The following is a 17,478-nucleotide window of genomic DNA, read 5'->3' on the forward strand; positions in this document are numbered from 1 at the left end:
TTGACCTTAGAACCTGCACCATGGCTGGTTTTCTGCATTCACATTAACATGAATTATAATAACTGCAACCACAGTCTAAAACCAAGAACAACAGTGAAAGCAAGTTATTTTAAAATGGAAAACAGACTAGTGCTCTGTGTGTTGTTATGCAGTTGTTATACAGTACTTAGCTATTTTTTTTTTTTTTTTGTCATTGTCCTTTTCTTTTCTTTATCCATAACTGCCATTTGAGACTCTTTTCTGACTTTAATTGAAAATTGCTAAGAGACAAAAGCAAGACTTGAAAATGATGGAACTGATCATGGGACATGAAACTCATGTTCCATTCCCTCGTGTTTATCTTTGGGTTTCAACAGTTGCCTTTGTTTGAATTGACTGTAGTGCAGCTTCTTTTTCTTTGTACCGTTCCCTTCTTATTGGACATTAAATTCCAATAAGGACATTAAGTCATCCTTTTGACTTGTATCTGTGCTTGATTGTATTTATGTTTATTTGTCTTTGTTTAGCTGATGAGTATTCCATGAGGCCCTCGGGGATCTTCTTTCAGCTGCAATCAATGTTTAATTGTTCAGATTTTGCTTCCTTTCAGTGTTTCAGCATGTGTAAGTGATTTTTCTCTCTCTGTCTCTCTGTAGCAGTCCATGAGTTCCCCAGGGATTACTTCACCAACAAGCAGCGCACTGAAGGAGCAGTGGGCCTGCACGTCCTTTGTGTGAGTGTCACCTGCAGCACTTTAAAATGTACTTGTACTTGTAATGTACTTGAATGTTTTAGTGTTAAAGTTGTAAAGTAGTTTCTGGTTTCTGCACACAAGGAATGTGTGCAGTTGGAAGGGAAGCAAGACTGGGAGCATTCGAGGTGAATTCAAGGTGTTCTACCATGGTGTAGATGGGACGGGAAGTTGAGTGGGGGTAATTATACTCCACTCTGCATTTAATCATTAATTGATATTAATCTCTGGCTCTCTTCCACAGCATGTCTTTCTCTCCCCTCAGCCCAACCGGTCGCGGCAGATGACTGCCCCTCCCTGAGCCTGGTTCTGCTGGAGGTTTCTTACTGTTAAAAGGGAGTTTTTCCTTTCCACTGTCGCCAAGTGCTGCTCATAGGGGGTCGTTTTGACTTTTGGGTTTTCTCTGTATTATTGTAGGGTCTTTACCCACAATACAAAGCGCCTTGAGGCGACAGTTTGTTGTGATTTGGCGCTATATAAATAAAATTGAATTGAATTGAATTAATCTTGAAAGACGAGTATGTGAACAGTTTGTCGGAGGTGAAGAGAGTGTCAGACAGAAAGGTGAGTTTGAAAGCGGAAGTTGAAGGGTTGATGTTGAATGTTGCTAGTGCATATGCTCCTCACCCAGTGGGAAGGAAGATATGTAAGAGTGGAGGAAGGTACACACAGGCAGAATATATCTTATGCAGAAGATGCAACCTGAAATAGATTGCAAGGTGGTGGCAGGGGAGAATGTAGTTAGGCAGCATCAGATGGTATTCTGTAACATGAAGAAGAGGAAGCAAGTTAATGCAAGTTGAAGAAGGAAGAATACTGTGCAGAGTTCAGAATGGAGTTGAAACAGGCTTTAAGTGGAATCTAGCAGGGAAGTGTTGCCAGATAACTGGTAATGTACAGCTGAAATGATAATGGAAAACGAAGTGTTTGTTTGTTGTAGCCCGTGGATAGGAAAAAAGCGGGAAAAGAGACTTGGTGGGAAATGAGGAAGCACAAGAAAGTATTCAAAGGAAAAGGTTAGCAAAGAAAAAGTGGGATAGTCAGAGAGATGAAGAATGTAGACAAGAGTATTGGGAGGCTAGGTATACAGCAAAGAGAGAGGTGGCAAAGGAAAATAATTATGGTGAGTTATAGGGCTGCAACGATTCCTCGAGTAACTCAAATAATTCAATTATAAAAAATCATCAAAGCAAATTTGTTGCATTGATGCTTCGTTTAAACTCTGCAGCGCTCAGGTGTCTCCCTGTAGGTGAGCATTACTAGAGCATTTCACCCACATTAGTAGCATTACAGTTCTCCGTAGGTGTCGTCTAATTCTTGTGGGTTTAATGGCGGTGGGCAAACCAACACTACTGCCACCTACTGGATTGGAGTGTGGATCAGGCGTTAGGAAAAAAAAAACCCTCAGATTCTAAAGTTCTCCATCACTGCGACGGATTCCCTTTAACACCAAGTGGATCATCGCTGACATGTTTTTCCATGCCCCCACCACTCTCTGCCTTATTTGTGTGTTGTGCTCACTGTGCTGAGAATTTCAAGCTCTTATTTTTTTCTCTACTTTAGCTCCCGGAATGGATCAGTATAACCATAGATATATTGCTATAGTGAATGCCGCTATTAGCACTAGCGATAGTTTGGTACCGGAAGGACCACTTCCCCGTCAAAATATTTTTTATACTTTCATCCCTGGTTAGTGACTAAATATAGACCTGCAGTAGAAACATATTTAGGAGAATACTTGTGAATACAAAGCATTACAACATTACGCTCTTGGAGCCCCCAGTTTTTCAACAAAAACACTGATAACACAACAGCAGCAGGCAGCTGTTTTACGTGCAGTTTGTCAGTGCAAGAGCAAAGAGGTGGAGCCGTTATAGAGACGGTGAGCTCAGGTGGAGCGAAAGGAAATGTTTTTCTAGTAACCACCATTAAACGTTTACTGGGAAACAGCTGGAGGTCCTTTATCAACCACCTCATCAGCAAGTGAAGAAAAGAGAACTTTGTAGCTGTTCCATCCACCGCTGTTTGTTTCACACAGCGAAAAACTGCAGTACAGAAGTTAATATGCAGATGAACTGTTAATACAAAAAAAGTATTTCTTATCCGATTACTTGAGTAATCGATGGAATAATCGATAGAATACTCGATTACTAAAATAATCACTAGTTGCAGCTCTAATGTGAGCTGGACTCTCAGAAAGGACTTGTGTCTATTGGCTAGATAGAGAAAGGATGTGCCGCAGGTTAGGGTGATTAAGGATAGCAATGGAAATGCACTAACAAGTGAGATGTGTTGAGAAGATAGAAGGAATACTTTGAAGAGATGAAGAAAATGAGAGTGAGAGAGAACAGCTGGAGGACAGTTAGTTGAAGATGTTGAGGTTTTCACTGGTGACCAGGATGGACAAGACTAGAAATGAATACATCAGAGGGGCAATGAGTTGAGCAGTTTGGAGACAAAGTTAGCGAGGCAAAGCTGAGATGGTTTGGACATGTGCAGAGGATAGTGGATAGATTGGACAAAGGGTGTTGAATATGTAGTTGCCAGGCAGGAGAAAAAGAGGAAGACCACAGAGAAGATTTATGGAAGTAGTGACAGAGGAGGATGCTAGTGACAGGGTGAGATGGAGCCACATGATCCACTGTGGTGTCTCCTAAAGGGAACAAAAAGAAGCATTATGATCCACGTCAGTTGGATCCCCTGAGAGTAGCAAAAGTAGCTTCTTCTAATTTATTTTACTCATGTTTTAGCTGACAAGGGTTTTTTTCTAACCCCATTGTTAATGCTACACTAGGGTCACATTAGGGAAAACAGTAGTTGGAGACTGCAGCACGATCCAAATTAGATAACAATAAACATGAACAAGTAATCTTGTTGCCTTTGAAATAGCTGCTTTGAAGACTGGGACCATGTCTGCAACCCCTCACAGTCAGTTGCAAGTTCAAAGCATCAAGACAGCAATAAAATGGCAATAAGACAGACTCAGTTTGCTATCAGTTTGTGATTGAATAAGGGTAAAGCTGGTAATTACATGCATTTCACATCAAATTGTAAATTTATGAATTCATGCATAAATTCAGAAATTCATCCACAAAATGGTAGCATAATTGGTCCACAATGGAGATTTTAACCGTGGTGTTCAGCAACCACGTTTTTGACATCATCATAAAGAAGCCCACCTATGCTCATACATATAATGAAGGCATATTTTCCAAAATTTCCATGACAAACAGAGTTTTAATAATATGTGGGTGTATTATTGTATCTACTTCGTTTGTGCTGGGCCTTCAGGTTTAGTCTCAGCAAACATCAGGTGAATTATAATAACAGAAGCTGTGATTCCCCTGTAATAAGAGAAAAAGCAGGGCTAGACAGTTGTGTGTACTGTTCCTCACCTGTGTGTCTTTGGGCCCCTGCAGGCAGTCTACATGTTCTACGCTCTGGCTTTGGTGTGTGATGACTACTTTGTCCCATCACTAGAGAAGATATGTGAGGTAAGAAACCATTGCAGACTGTTACTGCACTGCTGCTGAGCTAAAATCAACACACACTCTCTCACTATCACGCTGTGATGGTTAGAATATCTTTGTGTCTCCCTGTCCACTAGCGTCTTCATCTTAGTGAGGACGTTGCTGGAGCGACCTTCATGGCAGCAGGCAGTTCAGCGCCTGAACTGTTTACCTCTGTCATTGGTGAGACACACTGAAACACACACATACACACATTTTATATATATCACTTTAGCCATACAATAGAAGGCAGCACTTCATATTACACTTTGTAATAACATGTTAGTAATAGTGGTATACTTATTATTACTTAATAAGTAAATACATGTATAAAATGTGTAATATGGTAATTATCCATTTTGACTTTTATCATGTATAAATGGTCACATCCATTCATCCATTTTCTTCTACTTATTCAATTTAACCTATTTAATATTATTTCTATCACAGTTCAGGGTTCTAGCCAGAAAAGAATTTCAGCCGGCTGCACATGTGTTGGGGTGGTGCTAATTAGCATTAGCTTGTTAATGCTAATTATTATGGCTAATAATAATACAATAATATATTATTAGCAATAATAATATAATATGCTAATTATTATTTATTAACATTCAGCTGTAGATGTACATGAGAAAATGCTCAAAAATAAACTATTGGCATATTTAAATAATAATGCTCCTCAAATAAATTAATGCTTATTTTCCTGTATAGAAAAAACTCACAGCTGTGCTATTAAAATGTCAATAGAAAAGATACAGAGCAAAAGATTAAAAAGCTGACTTATTCTTTAAAAAGCCAGTCTGGTGAAGTCTACTTCACTGGAAAGTCCTGAGACATCTAGTACTCTGTGCAAATAGCAAAACATGTAAACAGACTGAATACTCTTGGGGGTCCAGACGATGCCAAAGCATACGAACAGACGCAGTATGAAAGCTGTATGTACACAAAACACAGTGACAGTGCAGGATTTCAGGTTTCCAAAACTCTCTAAAAGTCATCGACATCACCAGAAGAAGTCCCTAAATTTGTCGCTAGTTGCTTTTTGAAAAAAGTTGCCAGCAACATCTGAAAAGCCGCTAAATCTAGCAACAAAGTCCCTGTTGGCCATGCTGTCACTTCCTGCACGATTTACGGGTGAGTGGTGAGAGAGAGAGTCGGGGCAGTGTGAAGTTGTGCAGAGACAAATTGGAAGAAGAGAAAGGTGAACTGATGAATCTACAAGTATGATTGTAATGTGACATAGACTATATCGAAATAAACAATATTGTCTCATCTTATATAGCATATGAAAATATATCGATATTTCTTAAAAACTCGATATATCGCCCAGCCCTAAACAGGACTGTCACAAGATTGCATGTGCATATTGTGAATGAAACTTGCCAAGGCCAGTCGCAGATTGCAAATTGCAGTGAAATAATACTATAGTGCAGCGATCTACTAAAAAAAAAAGAAAATCAGCCTGGTATCGGCAATGTGGTAGCATTCGCGGAGTGTGCACGCCCGCTTTCTAATTGCAGTGATAGAACAGTTCCGATAAATAGCAAACTGGTGAAATTCTCAGCCCGGTGCAATACGACCTCAGCATGGCGCAGTGCCAGACGATCAACCGCTGGCTAGAACCCTGCAGTTATATCACCTTATTGACAATTTTTAATCCTAATATTGTACTGATATTACCATTGTTACAGCCCTAGTAGACCTAATATGTTTCTGCCTGTGTGGGTTAGTTAGGGTCCTTTGTAGCTGACTCCTCTCCAATAGACTAGTATGTAGGGATTTCACCAGAACACATACTTAGTGTACCTTTAAATACCAAAATTCTGAAAATGCAATGGCACTTTTTTGCTGGGTTTTTTTGTTTGTTTGGTTGGTTGGTTTTTTTGGTTTTTTTATACTCCTGTGTGAGGATAAAGTGAGAGGATATTGTTGTCATAGAAATCTTGGAGTCATTTTTGACCAGGATATGTCCTTCAGTGCACATATTAAACAAATATATAGGACCACTTTTTTTGCATTTGCGCAGTATTTCTAAAATTAGAAACATCCTGTCACAGAGTGATGCTGAAAAGCTAATTCATGCATTTATTACTTGTAGGCTTGGACTATTGTAATTCATTATTATCAGGCTGTCCTAAAAACTCCCTGAAAAGCCTTCAGCTGATCCAAAATGTTGCAGCATTTGCAGTACTTCCAGGACTAGAAAGAGAGAGCATATTTCTCCCATATTGGCTTCCTGTTAAATCCAGAACTGAATTTAAAATCCTGGTTCTCACATCTTAAAGACCTCATAGTACCATATAACCCCAATAGAGCACTTCACTCTCAGACTGCTGGCTTACTTGTGGTTCCTAGGATATTTAGAAGTAGAATGGGAGGCAGAGCCTTCAGCTTTCAGGCCCCGCTTCTGTAGAACCAGCTCCCAATTTGGATTTGGGAGACAGACACCCTCGTTATTTTTAAGATTAGGCTCAAAACTTTTCTTTATGATAAAGCTTATAGTTAACTGGATCAGGTGACCCTGAACCATCCCTCTACTGCACACATTATTTGGCATCATTTACTGATTCACTTTGGGCCATTTAATTGCAAAAACTATTTTTTTTATATTTCAGACCCCCCCCTCCCCAAGATATTTTTTGTGGTATAAAACTACAGAGAAAATTATTAACTCAGAGATCATGAGGCAACTGTTACAGAGCAATAAAAACACCAGAAGTGTTTCCAAAAATGTCAACAAATGATGAAACAAAGAACTGAAAAACCCTTGAAACATATAGGCTCAGGTTTGTATGGCTCATTGTCATGCCATGTTGATACTCATGTTGTGAGACATTGTTGTCATTCTGTGTGTGAAACTTCACAAAACAGTTCTTGTATGCTGTAAAACAGAGGTGCACATTACATTTTATACACATTGCTTTTGGTTTTCCTTTGCACCCAGGAACTCTCCATCTTTCTTTGTGCACTGAGAGTGGCAGTGGTAGGTGCTCATCTCGTAACCAGAGGGTTGCTGGTTCGAGTCCCCGTCTGAGCACATGCTGTGAAGACACTTAACCCACATTGCCTAAGTGTCAATGTGGTTGTGTGGTGTGGTGTGATTGGAGAGGCCGTAGGTGCAAATTGGCAGCCGTGCTGCCAATTTGCTGTAGGTGCAAATTGGAATCACGGTGGTGGAAGGCTACATTAGTAGCCTTCCACCACCACTGATAGGTTCAGATCATTTTAATAAACTCAAAGAACAAACACACAACTCTTTAACTTGCGCAAGGAGGAGAGATCCGTTCCTTAAGTTCAGCTCTCGGCTGAGCGGAAGTGATCTGTCCCGAGGGACGGCTTCCTGCGCAGCGCTTTTTTTGCAGACTTTGACAATAAAATCACGTGGGTTACACAGAACTCAGTTTACAACATGTAATAAACAACGTTCTCGGCTTCTTCCTTACCATATATGGTAGTAAGTGTACCGTGGAATGTACATACGTAACATGGCGTACGTGAGATACGTATCATATGTGTGTTCTGTAGGCTTGAAACAGCCTGCGGGTAACTACAACTTCCTCTTTAAGAAATGCCACCATGTGTTTCCATTTCAAACATAAAAACAACAGTATAATGTGTACATAAAACAACTTATGAAAGCATACAAACAGAAGTTATGATAATTCATAATAAACAGAATGGAATTTATACTATAATTCCAACAACCACCAAGTATGATTGAGGTGTGAATGAATAGTGCATGAAATTGTAAAGCATCTTTGAATATCTTAAAAAGTGCTATATAAGTCTAATTCATTATTATTTGTTCTCACATATTGTTGGCCATTGTGATGACCTGTCCAAGCGGATAGATATCATGATTAGGAATGGAGCCATGGGCCCCTGCTACTTCCTCTTCTCCTCATACTTTTGAGATATCCCATCTCTGGTTTGCCCTCTCTTGCTTTTCTATTTTTGATTTGGACAGACTTTGCACAGAACTGCACACACTTTGTGCAGTTTGGGATTTGAATCCATACACGTGCATGTGGTCACTTTTTGTCATCCCATTCTCAGTGCAGTCCAGTCTGTAAAGCAGCCAGCATGTCACCACTGCCATGTATATCAAAGTAAAGGCAGTGGTACCACTTTTTTTGAGTGTTTGGGTTACCTTACCTTACCTAAGGTGCCCTAAGCCCAAGCCTATAAGTCTCCCTCTAGAAGTACCCCTTACTGCACAACGTTGCCCTGAGGCAACGAAAAGAAAAACTGAATTTCTGAAAATACAAAATAAAAAAAAAAATTTAAAAACCTGACAAAATCCCTCTCTACAACTTCATAAACACTCCTGTATTTTTTTAATTTAGGATTTATGTCATTTTAAATGATTACTAGGGCAATTATTCTTACCTTCTTCTCACACCATGTGCTGCTTGGACAATGTGTCAGAAAAGGATGTCCTGCCTACAAATCATGCTTGATAGTGACTCCAACATGTTATTGGACTGAAATTTAATCCTTTTTAAAACATTCTGATTGGTTTGCATCATTTAAGTTCACATGTACTGGGCATGGGGCTTAAAAAAACCTTTTGCCCCAGGGCAACGCTGTGCTATAGAGGGCTAAGTTATGATAGAATAAGTCTAGGCTGCTGGGGGGTTCTCATGACTCACTGTTTCTTTTCATTCACCTCTTTTTACTCTGTTTATACCCCACCTCTGCATTTAATCATTAGTTATTATTAATCTCTGGCTCTCTTCCACAGCATGTCTTTTGCCCCATCTCTCTCCCCTCAGCTCCAACTGGTCACAGCAGATGACTGCCCCTCCCTGAGCCTAGTGCTGCTGGAGGTTTCATCCTGTTTAAAGGGAAATGCTTGCTCACAGGGGGTCGTTTTGACTGTTGGGTTTTCTCTGTAATTATTGTAAGGTCTTTATCTTACAATATAAAGTTCCTTGAGGTGACTGTTTATTGTGATTTGGCGCTATATAAATAAAATTTAATTGAATTGAATCTGTCCATCCGTCCAGGCGTCTGTCCATGAGGTTTTACCTTTCCGCTCTATAGACTCCAAAAACACAAGGAGTTGAGTCATGAAATTTGGCATATGGGTTCTTTCCCCTTCAAAGATGTGCAACCCAATATGCTATTGATATGCAGCTTCTTTCACGAGCCAGATTGGCTTAGTCTAATCATGTGATCACATTGTGCTGTGTGATTGGCTATGGCTACTTGACCATTATTGACTGAAATTGAGAGAACTGGGGACTACATTTCTAGGTTAAGAGCCAGTCTGTCTATAGTAACATCAGTTCTACGGCTGCAGCCTCATTTATTAGCCTGTTATGCCAACTTCTGATTGGCTGAGCATTGTCTAACATGTTGGTGAGATATGGCTCATGGCCATAAATAGTAGAGGCTATGACTCGTCATTGAGCAATATTAAAGCCATACCTACAGCTCAACAATAGTGCTCAAGTGTACACAAAATATTATGAAGTAGAACAACTACCATACCAACCAAACTTCAAGATAGTGGAACTGGAGAACCGATATGGGTAAGCAACTTAATGATTCTACCATAATAGTGACCTGGCCAATGAGCAAGCCAGTGGGGAATACTCAAGATACTAAAGCCTGGTCAGCAGGTTACCAACAACTTACCTTTCAAAATAAGAGCCAGGAGACTGCCCAGGAGTAAATAAATTTAAAAAAATAATTTAAAAAATGCTAAAATAAGTTGCTGAATATACTTTGGCACCTGCTGATGCAACTGGGCAGCCCACCATAATAAAGCCCATGAGCAGGAAACACTGCTATTCTAACCTCTATAATGCAACAAATGCACAGAATTACTTATTATGTAAGTGCCATTAATAGTTACCAAGTTGAAAAAGAGCTTTGGATCTGTGAACTACATCAAGAATACCAAAGAGCCTCACCAAGCAGGATGCCTCTATAACCTGTGGACAGATGGTTTGCCATGTGTGGTAATCAGTGATTTCCTTTCCATTTGTACAGGCGTTTTCATCACTAAAGGTGATGTTGGGGTCGGGACCATAGTGGGATCTGCTGTCTTCAACATCCTCTGCATTATTGGAGTGTGTGGGATATTCGCTGTTCAGGTACTGAATAAAACAGTGATTCTTAACCAGCATTTTACACACTGCAACACAAAAAGATACCAACTAAACTCAGATACTGTATCCACCTCATGCAATGGCAAGTAAAACAGAGCAGGGGATGTAACATGTTTGTGTCCTGCCCCTTCTTTATTTTTATGCCACAGTTTAAACCAAAACCTTTCTGGCCCAAGTCAGCAATTAATATGTGTCCTGTTCACTGGTGTAATCCCACGAGGAAAAGAGAAACATACTTGAAAGGTTTTTTCCCCTACATTACATAACAGCCAAACAGACACACATGCAAACACAAAGAGCCCAGTTTATGTTACTAGCACACAGCAGTGAGTACCCTGTGGGATGTATTATGGTTATTGTGGGTATTGATTTTTAGAAATGTTAAGTAATTTGTATTATTACTGTTTTCATGTCTTTTTTTTATGTATGTAACAGGTCTCTCTTGTAAATGAGACAATGAGTCTCAAGAGATTTTTCTGTATAAATAAAGGATTAATAATGTATTACCCAACAAAACAGCGACATTCATGGAAATTTGAAACTGCTGGCTAAGGCTAATCATAGATTTGGTAAGATCGTTATTCACGTCGGCAGTAATGACACCCGGTTACACCAATTGGAGTCACTAAAATTAATATTGACTCAGTGTAGTTTTATAGTTTTCTCTAGGCCCCTCCCCAATCAGACTAGGAGCGACATGTTTAGCCGCATGTTCTCCTTGAATCGCTGACTGTCTGAGTGGTGTCCAAAAAACAACGTGGGCTTCATAGATAATTGGCAAAGTTTCTGGGGAAAACCTGGTCTTGTTAGGAGAGACGGCATCCATCCCACTTTGGATAGAGCAGCTCTCATTTCTAGAAATCTGGCCAAATTTATTAACCCTCCTAAAACCTGACTACCCAGGGTTGAGACCAGGAAGCAGAGTTGCAGTCTTACACGCCTCTCTGCAGCTTCTCTCCTCCTGCCATCCCCCCAAAACCCCATCCCCATCGAGTCGGTGCCTGCTCCCAGACCACCAAAAAACAAAGCTAAAATCAGCAAAAAACTATTTAAGCATAAAAGTTCAAAAACGATAAATAATATAGCTTCATCAACTGGACCAAAGAAAAAAACAATTAAATGTGGATTATTAAACATTAGCTCTCTCTCTTCCAAGTCCCTATTAATAAATGATTTAATAATTGATCAACATATTGATTTATTCTGCCTTACAGAAACCTGGTTACAGCAGGATGATTGTTAGTTTAAATGGATCAACACCCCTGAGTCACAGTAACTGTCAGAAAGCTCAACGCACAGGTCGAGGAGGAGGATTAGCTGCAATCTTCAATTCCAGCTTATTAAACAATCAAAGACCCAGACAAAGTTTTAATTATTTTGAAAGCCTGACTCTTAGTCTTGTCCACCCTAATTGGGAAACTCAAAAACCTGTTTTATTTGTTACTGTCTATCGTCCACCTGGTCCTTACTCAGAGTTTCTGTCTGATTTCTCAGACTTTTTATCTGATTTAGTGCTCAGTTCAGATAAAATAATTATAGTGGGTGATTTTAACATCCATGTAGATGCTGAGAATGACAGCCTCAACACTGCATTTAATCTATTGTTAGATTCAATTGGCTTCTCTCAAAATGTAAAGGAGCCCACCCACCACTTTAATCATACTCTGGATCTTGTCCTGACATATGGCATAGAAACTGAAGACTTAACAGTATTCCCTGAAAGCCCCCTCCTGTCTGATCATTTCTTAGTAACATTTACATTTACTTTAATGGATTACACAGCAGTGGGGAATAAGTTTTATTATAGTAGAAGTCTTTCTGAAAGTGCTGTAACTAAGTTTAAGGATCTAATTCCTTCATTATTATGCTCTTCAGTGCCAACACAGTGCAGAGCAGCTACCTAAACTCTGCTCCCAGTGAGGTTGATTTTACATCCTCACTGCATACAACTTTGGATACTGTAGCTCCTCTGAAAAGGAAAGCTTCAAATCAGAAGTGCCTGACTCCGTGGTATAATTCACAAACGCACAGCTTAAAGCAGATAACCCGAAAGCTGGAGAGGGAATGGCGTCTCACTAAATTAGAAGATGCTCATTTAGCCTGGAAAAAGAGTTTGTTGCTCTATAAAAAAAGCCCTCTATAAAGCTAGGACATCTTACTACTCATCATTAATTGAAGAAAATAAGAACAACCCCAGGTTTCTTTTCAGCACTGTAGCCAGGCTGACAAAGAGTCAGAGCTCTGTAGAGCCGAGTATTCCTTTCACTTCAAATAGTAGTGACTTCATGGATTTCTTTACAAATAACATTTTAGACATTAGAGAAAAAATTGTTCATAATCATCTCAAAGATTTATCTTCATGTTCAGCTGCTTTCAGCACTGCTGGTATTTATTTAGACTCTTTCGCTCCAGTTGATCTTTTGGAGTTAACTTCAATAGTTACTTCCTCCAAACCAGCAACATGTTTATTAGATCCCATTCCAACTAGACTGTTCAAAGAAGTCTTTCCAATTATTGATGCTTCAATCCTAAAAATGATCAATCTGTCTTTATTAGTTGGCTATGTACCACAGACCTTCAAGGTGGCTGCAATTAAACCACTACTTAAAAAGCCATCACTTGACCCAGCTGTCTTAGCTAATTATAGGCCAATCTCCAACCTTCCTTTTCTCTCAAAGATTCTTGAAAGAGTAGTTGTAAAACACTTAACTGATCATCTGCAGAAAAACAGTTTATTTGAAGAGTTTCAGTCAGATTTCAGAATTCATCACAGTACAGAAACAGCATTAGTGAAGGTTACAAATGATCTTCTTACAGCCTCTGACAGTGGACTCATCTCTGTTCTTGTCCTGTTGGACCTCAGTGCAGCTTTTGATACTGTTGACCATAACATTTTATTACAGAGATTAGAGCATACTATAGATATTAAAGGTAGCATTGCATCAATTTTCATTGTTATGCAGATGATGCTCAGCTTTACCTATCAATGAAGCCAGATGACGCACATCAATTAGTTAAACTGCAGGAATGTCTTAAAGACATTAAGGCCTGGATGACCTCTAATTTCCTGCTTCTAAATTCAGATAAAACTGAAATTCTTGTACTCGGCCCCACAAATCTTAGCAACATGGTGTCAAACTAGATACTTACTCTGGATGGCATTACTTTGGCCTCCAGTAACACTGTGAGAAATCTTGGAGTCATTTTTGACCAGGACATGTCCTTCAATGCACATATTAAACAAATATGTAGGACTGCTTTTTTGCATTTGCGCAATATTTCTAAAATTAGAAACATCCTTTCTCAGAGTGATGCTGAAAAGCTAATTCATGCATTTATTACTTCTAGGCTGGACTATTGTAATTCGTTATTATCAGGCTGTCCTAAAAGCTCCCTGAACAGCCTTCAGCTGATCCAAAATGCTGCAGCTGGAGTACTGACAGGGACTAGAAAGAGAGAGCATACAGTAATCCCACGCTACTTCGCGGTTCGCTTTTCGCGGACTCGCTGTTTCGCGGGTTTTCAATCAATATTAGTGTAAACTATTTATTGCGGTATTTTCACTGTTTCGTGGATTTTTGCGGTACTCGTTCTTCACATGCGTAGTACGTGTTGTACAGTAATGTATATATTTGGTGTATAAGTGTGTGGGGAGGGTTTATAAAAACTTAGTGTATAATAGTATAGTATAATAGTGTATACATTAGTTATGCTGCTATAGGCCTAGGCTGCTGGGGGGTTCCCATAATGCACTGTTTCTTTTCATTCACCTTATTTACTTTGTTTATACTCCACTCTGCATTTAATCATTAATTGTTATTAATCTCTGGCTCTCTTCCACAGCATGTCTTTTCTCTCCCCTCAGCCCAACCGGTCGCGGCAGATGACTGCCCCTCCCTGAGCCTGGTTCTACTGGAGGTTTCTTCCTGTTAAAAGGGAGTTTTTCCTTCCCACTGTCGCCAAGTGCTGCTCATAGGGGGTCGTTTTGACTGTTGGGTTTTCTCTATATTATTGTAGGGTCTTTACCCACAATACAAAGCGCCAATACAAAGTGCCTTGTTGTGATTTGGCACTATATAAATGAAATTGAATTGAATTGAATTGAATTGAATTGAAAAACAAAAAAAGATGCCGTTGAACTCCTGCAAGTTGTAGGATTGTCTCAATCCCCTCTCTCTCTTTTTTTCTCTCTCTCTCTGTCTCCCTCTTGTTCTTCCAGGTGATCCGTCTTTCCTGCTGGCCTCTACTGAGAGACTCACTCTATTACACCTTATCAATCTCTGCTCTTATTGTGGTAAGGAGCAGCCTAAGGTTAACATATTAGCACATCAAATTATTTAAAGCTCCATGGTGAAGTTTCTTGGTGGAGAAATATTCTTACCTAACTAAGCAGCCTTTTATTTACACTGATCTTTTTCCTATCCATCTGTAATTATTCCTTTATGCCTTAGACATACTGGTTCTAATTCTCTGATTTTCACTTCTCTCCTTATTGCAGTTCATATATGATGAAAAAGTAGTTTGGTAAGTTAGCTATACACTTGTTTAAAAAAAATCTTTGATGGCCCTTGGTTACAGCTGCCACTTACAGTGTAAACATGATGAACTGGTTCTAAATGTGTTTTCCAGGTGGGAAGCTCTAACACTGATCCTGATGTATTTTGTCTACATTTTGATCATGAAGTAAGTACTCATTCATTTTGAGGCTTGAACAACATTCGGCTCTATGCTTGAGTGTAATGTAGACACTCAAGCATCATCCATCAAATCATCGCACATCATTCAAATCATTTAAAAATTTATAAAATTATGCAATTAATACAATGTGGATTAACTTCCCTTTTTAGATCATGGTTTCTGTCACTGCCACACTGCTGCAATTACTAGTAACAGTTACTAAAAGAGTTATTGGTAAAAGTAAACTTGTAATGGTATTCCTTCAATTAAAATGTCTGTTTCATTAAATCTGGTAAACTGTCCAGGATGTACCTCACCTCTCACCCCATCACAGCTGAGTTAACCCGATGGATAGATGGTGTGTTTCAGTGTGTTTTAACCAAATTCTGAATGGGTTGCAGCACAAAGCAGGTCATATTACTTGAAATGAAATAATGAAATTAAAATTAAATTATCATAGTTAAAATAAATTGAATACTAGGTGATAATATTCATAATTAATAATAAACCAGTTTTGTGGAATGCATTTGTTCAGGTAATTTATCCCCAACACTAAAATGACACTACATCAAACAAAACAGATACAAACACCTCACCATCATGCGAGCACAATGTTAACTTTAACCTGCCTCCTGCTCCAGGTTGAACTCCTACATCGTCCGTTTCCTGGAGAGGAGGAAGAAGAACTCGACCACTTTGAGAAACGGTGCAGCCAATAACGCTGAACTGGACGATGGTTGTGATGCTACAGCTGTTCTTTTAAAGAAAGGTACATTTTTATTGAGGTGTGGTATGCATAATGTGGAACTTCAGATTGAACTAGACTCACTGCTTCCTGCTGATTGTAGTCTGAATGCCAAGTTTAACTAATGTTTCCCTGGTTTATTTCAACAATGTGGCTCATATTTCATGTATGTGTCCTACAGCAAACCACCACAGGAAGACATCTGTGCTAATGGTGGACGAGCTGCTGTCAGCGTACCCTCACCAGCTGTCCTTCTCCGAGGCCGGTATGAGGATCATGATCACCAGCCACTTCTCCCCCAGAACTCGTCTCACCATGGCTTCACGAATGCTCATCACTGAGGTAACAGCACACGCAGGTGCACCTCGGCTACACTTTTGATTGAAAAAAGAGGGACAAAAAGAGATTGCTGCCATTTCCAATTTGAAACGGACTCTAATGTGTTTTTCTCCAAAGGGAAAGCATTTCAGACAGCCTCTTTAACAAGGTAATCTGGAGCTGTACAGAGGCCCTGGCCTACAAATCAGCCCCACCATTAAAGATTCTAGGCATGACTTGCTGTTGTACATTTGCAATGGGCTGCTCAGGACATGGTGGGCAAGCTTGGAACAAAAGAATAATGTTTTCTGGTTTACAAATTCCTGCAAGAAATGCCTTTGAGCCCATCAGTTCTCAGAAATCAAATGTAAAAGTACATCTCTTTCTGCTAAACTGCTTGTGTCTTACTTGAAAAGATTATATTGTCTGTGATTTGGTTTTCATTGCAGCTCTCTGTGTGTGTATTAATCAGTCAGAATGTTTTTCTCTATCTACACAGAGAGATCCATTGCCTGTCAAGCTGTTGCCTTGTGAACATATTTGCATAAGGCAATGACAGCAGTGATAATGAAAGACAGATAACCAAGTGGGGTACCCATAGGATAATTACAGACACAGACTGATTTGCAGTCACATTGTGTCTCTGTATATAAAAGATGGATGCAGAGCTTCTGGAGCCAAAAAATTCCCAGGCCTGTCCAGAAGTGCCATAAACTTGCAGTCTCTCAAATTGCCAGTGGTTGATCCACCCCTCACATGTTACATCCAGTTTCAACACACAAAGATCATGGCTGCAAAACTGCTCAGCTTGTGGCTTCACAGGACCACTCTCACGTGTTGGTGATGTCTCAGTGGCACCCATCTTTTTACATACAGTCTGTGGCCTAAGATTCTAAAGGGTGGCCTTCTGATCATCTGTATCCAGGGTCCAGCTATCCCTGGCTGCATATAAACAGAAGTTATTTGTAGATTTATACTTTCAGATTGTTTATTTGGCATTGCACTTGAGTAAACATTGTAACTAGTTACAGTGTGCAGTTTATTACTGCCAAGAAACTGGACTTTGAATCTCAGTCTCATTGGTTTTTTACTCTTTTTTTTTTAAACAAATGAGCTCTCCTTCTGTAAAACAGTCTTGTCTCTCCAGTCAAATATGTAGAAATATACACAGGTCTGCCCCAAGATTATCAGTGGGTTTAGGTGCTGTTGAATTCACCAACTAACATGTTTGATAAAGTCAGTACTTACCTCACTGACTGTCTAAGCAAATCCTGCCTCGCATCTGACCCAAGTCGCACCTGACTGCCCCCTCTGCAGTCCCCCTAAATTTAAAACAGCTTACTGCATCTCTTGCTTTAAGAAAAAGTAGAACATACCTAA

The 17,478-nt window shown here is 39.6% G+C and overlaps 1 protein-coding gene across 1 annotated transcript in view; it reads left to right on the forward strand.

The window, feature by feature from the left end:
* slc24a3 (solute carrier family 24 member 3) overlaps positions 1 to 17,478 on the forward strand; it is a 197,855-nt gene that overhangs the window by 170,212 nt on the left and 10,165 nt on the right. The window contains exons 3-11 of the mRNA XM_030747677.1: positions 636 to 712; positions 4,150 to 4,224; positions 4,338 to 4,422; positions 10,240 to 10,343; positions 14,578 to 14,652; positions 14,857 to 14,882; positions 14,988 to 15,041; positions 15,677 to 15,804; positions 15,962 to 16,122. Of these exons, the coding sequence (XP_030603537.1) occupies positions 636 to 712; positions 4,150 to 4,224; positions 4,338 to 4,422; positions 10,240 to 10,343; positions 14,578 to 14,652; positions 14,857 to 14,882; positions 14,988 to 15,041; positions 15,677 to 15,804; positions 15,962 to 16,122 (785 nt within the window). The remainder of the gene's footprint in view (positions 1 to 635; positions 713 to 4,149; positions 4,225 to 4,337; positions 4,423 to 10,239; positions 10,344 to 14,577; positions 14,653 to 14,856; positions 14,883 to 14,987; positions 15,042 to 15,676; positions 15,805 to 15,961; positions 16,123 to 17,478) is intronic.

The sequence above is a fragment of the Archocentrus centrarchus genome, chromosome 15, assembly GCF_007364275.1.
Source record: "Archocentrus centrarchus isolate MPI-CPG fArcCen1 chromosome 15, fArcCen1, whole genome shotgun sequence".
Lineage (NCBI taxonomy): Eukaryota > Metazoa > Chordata > Actinopteri > Cichliformes > Cichlidae > Archocentrus > Archocentrus centrarchus.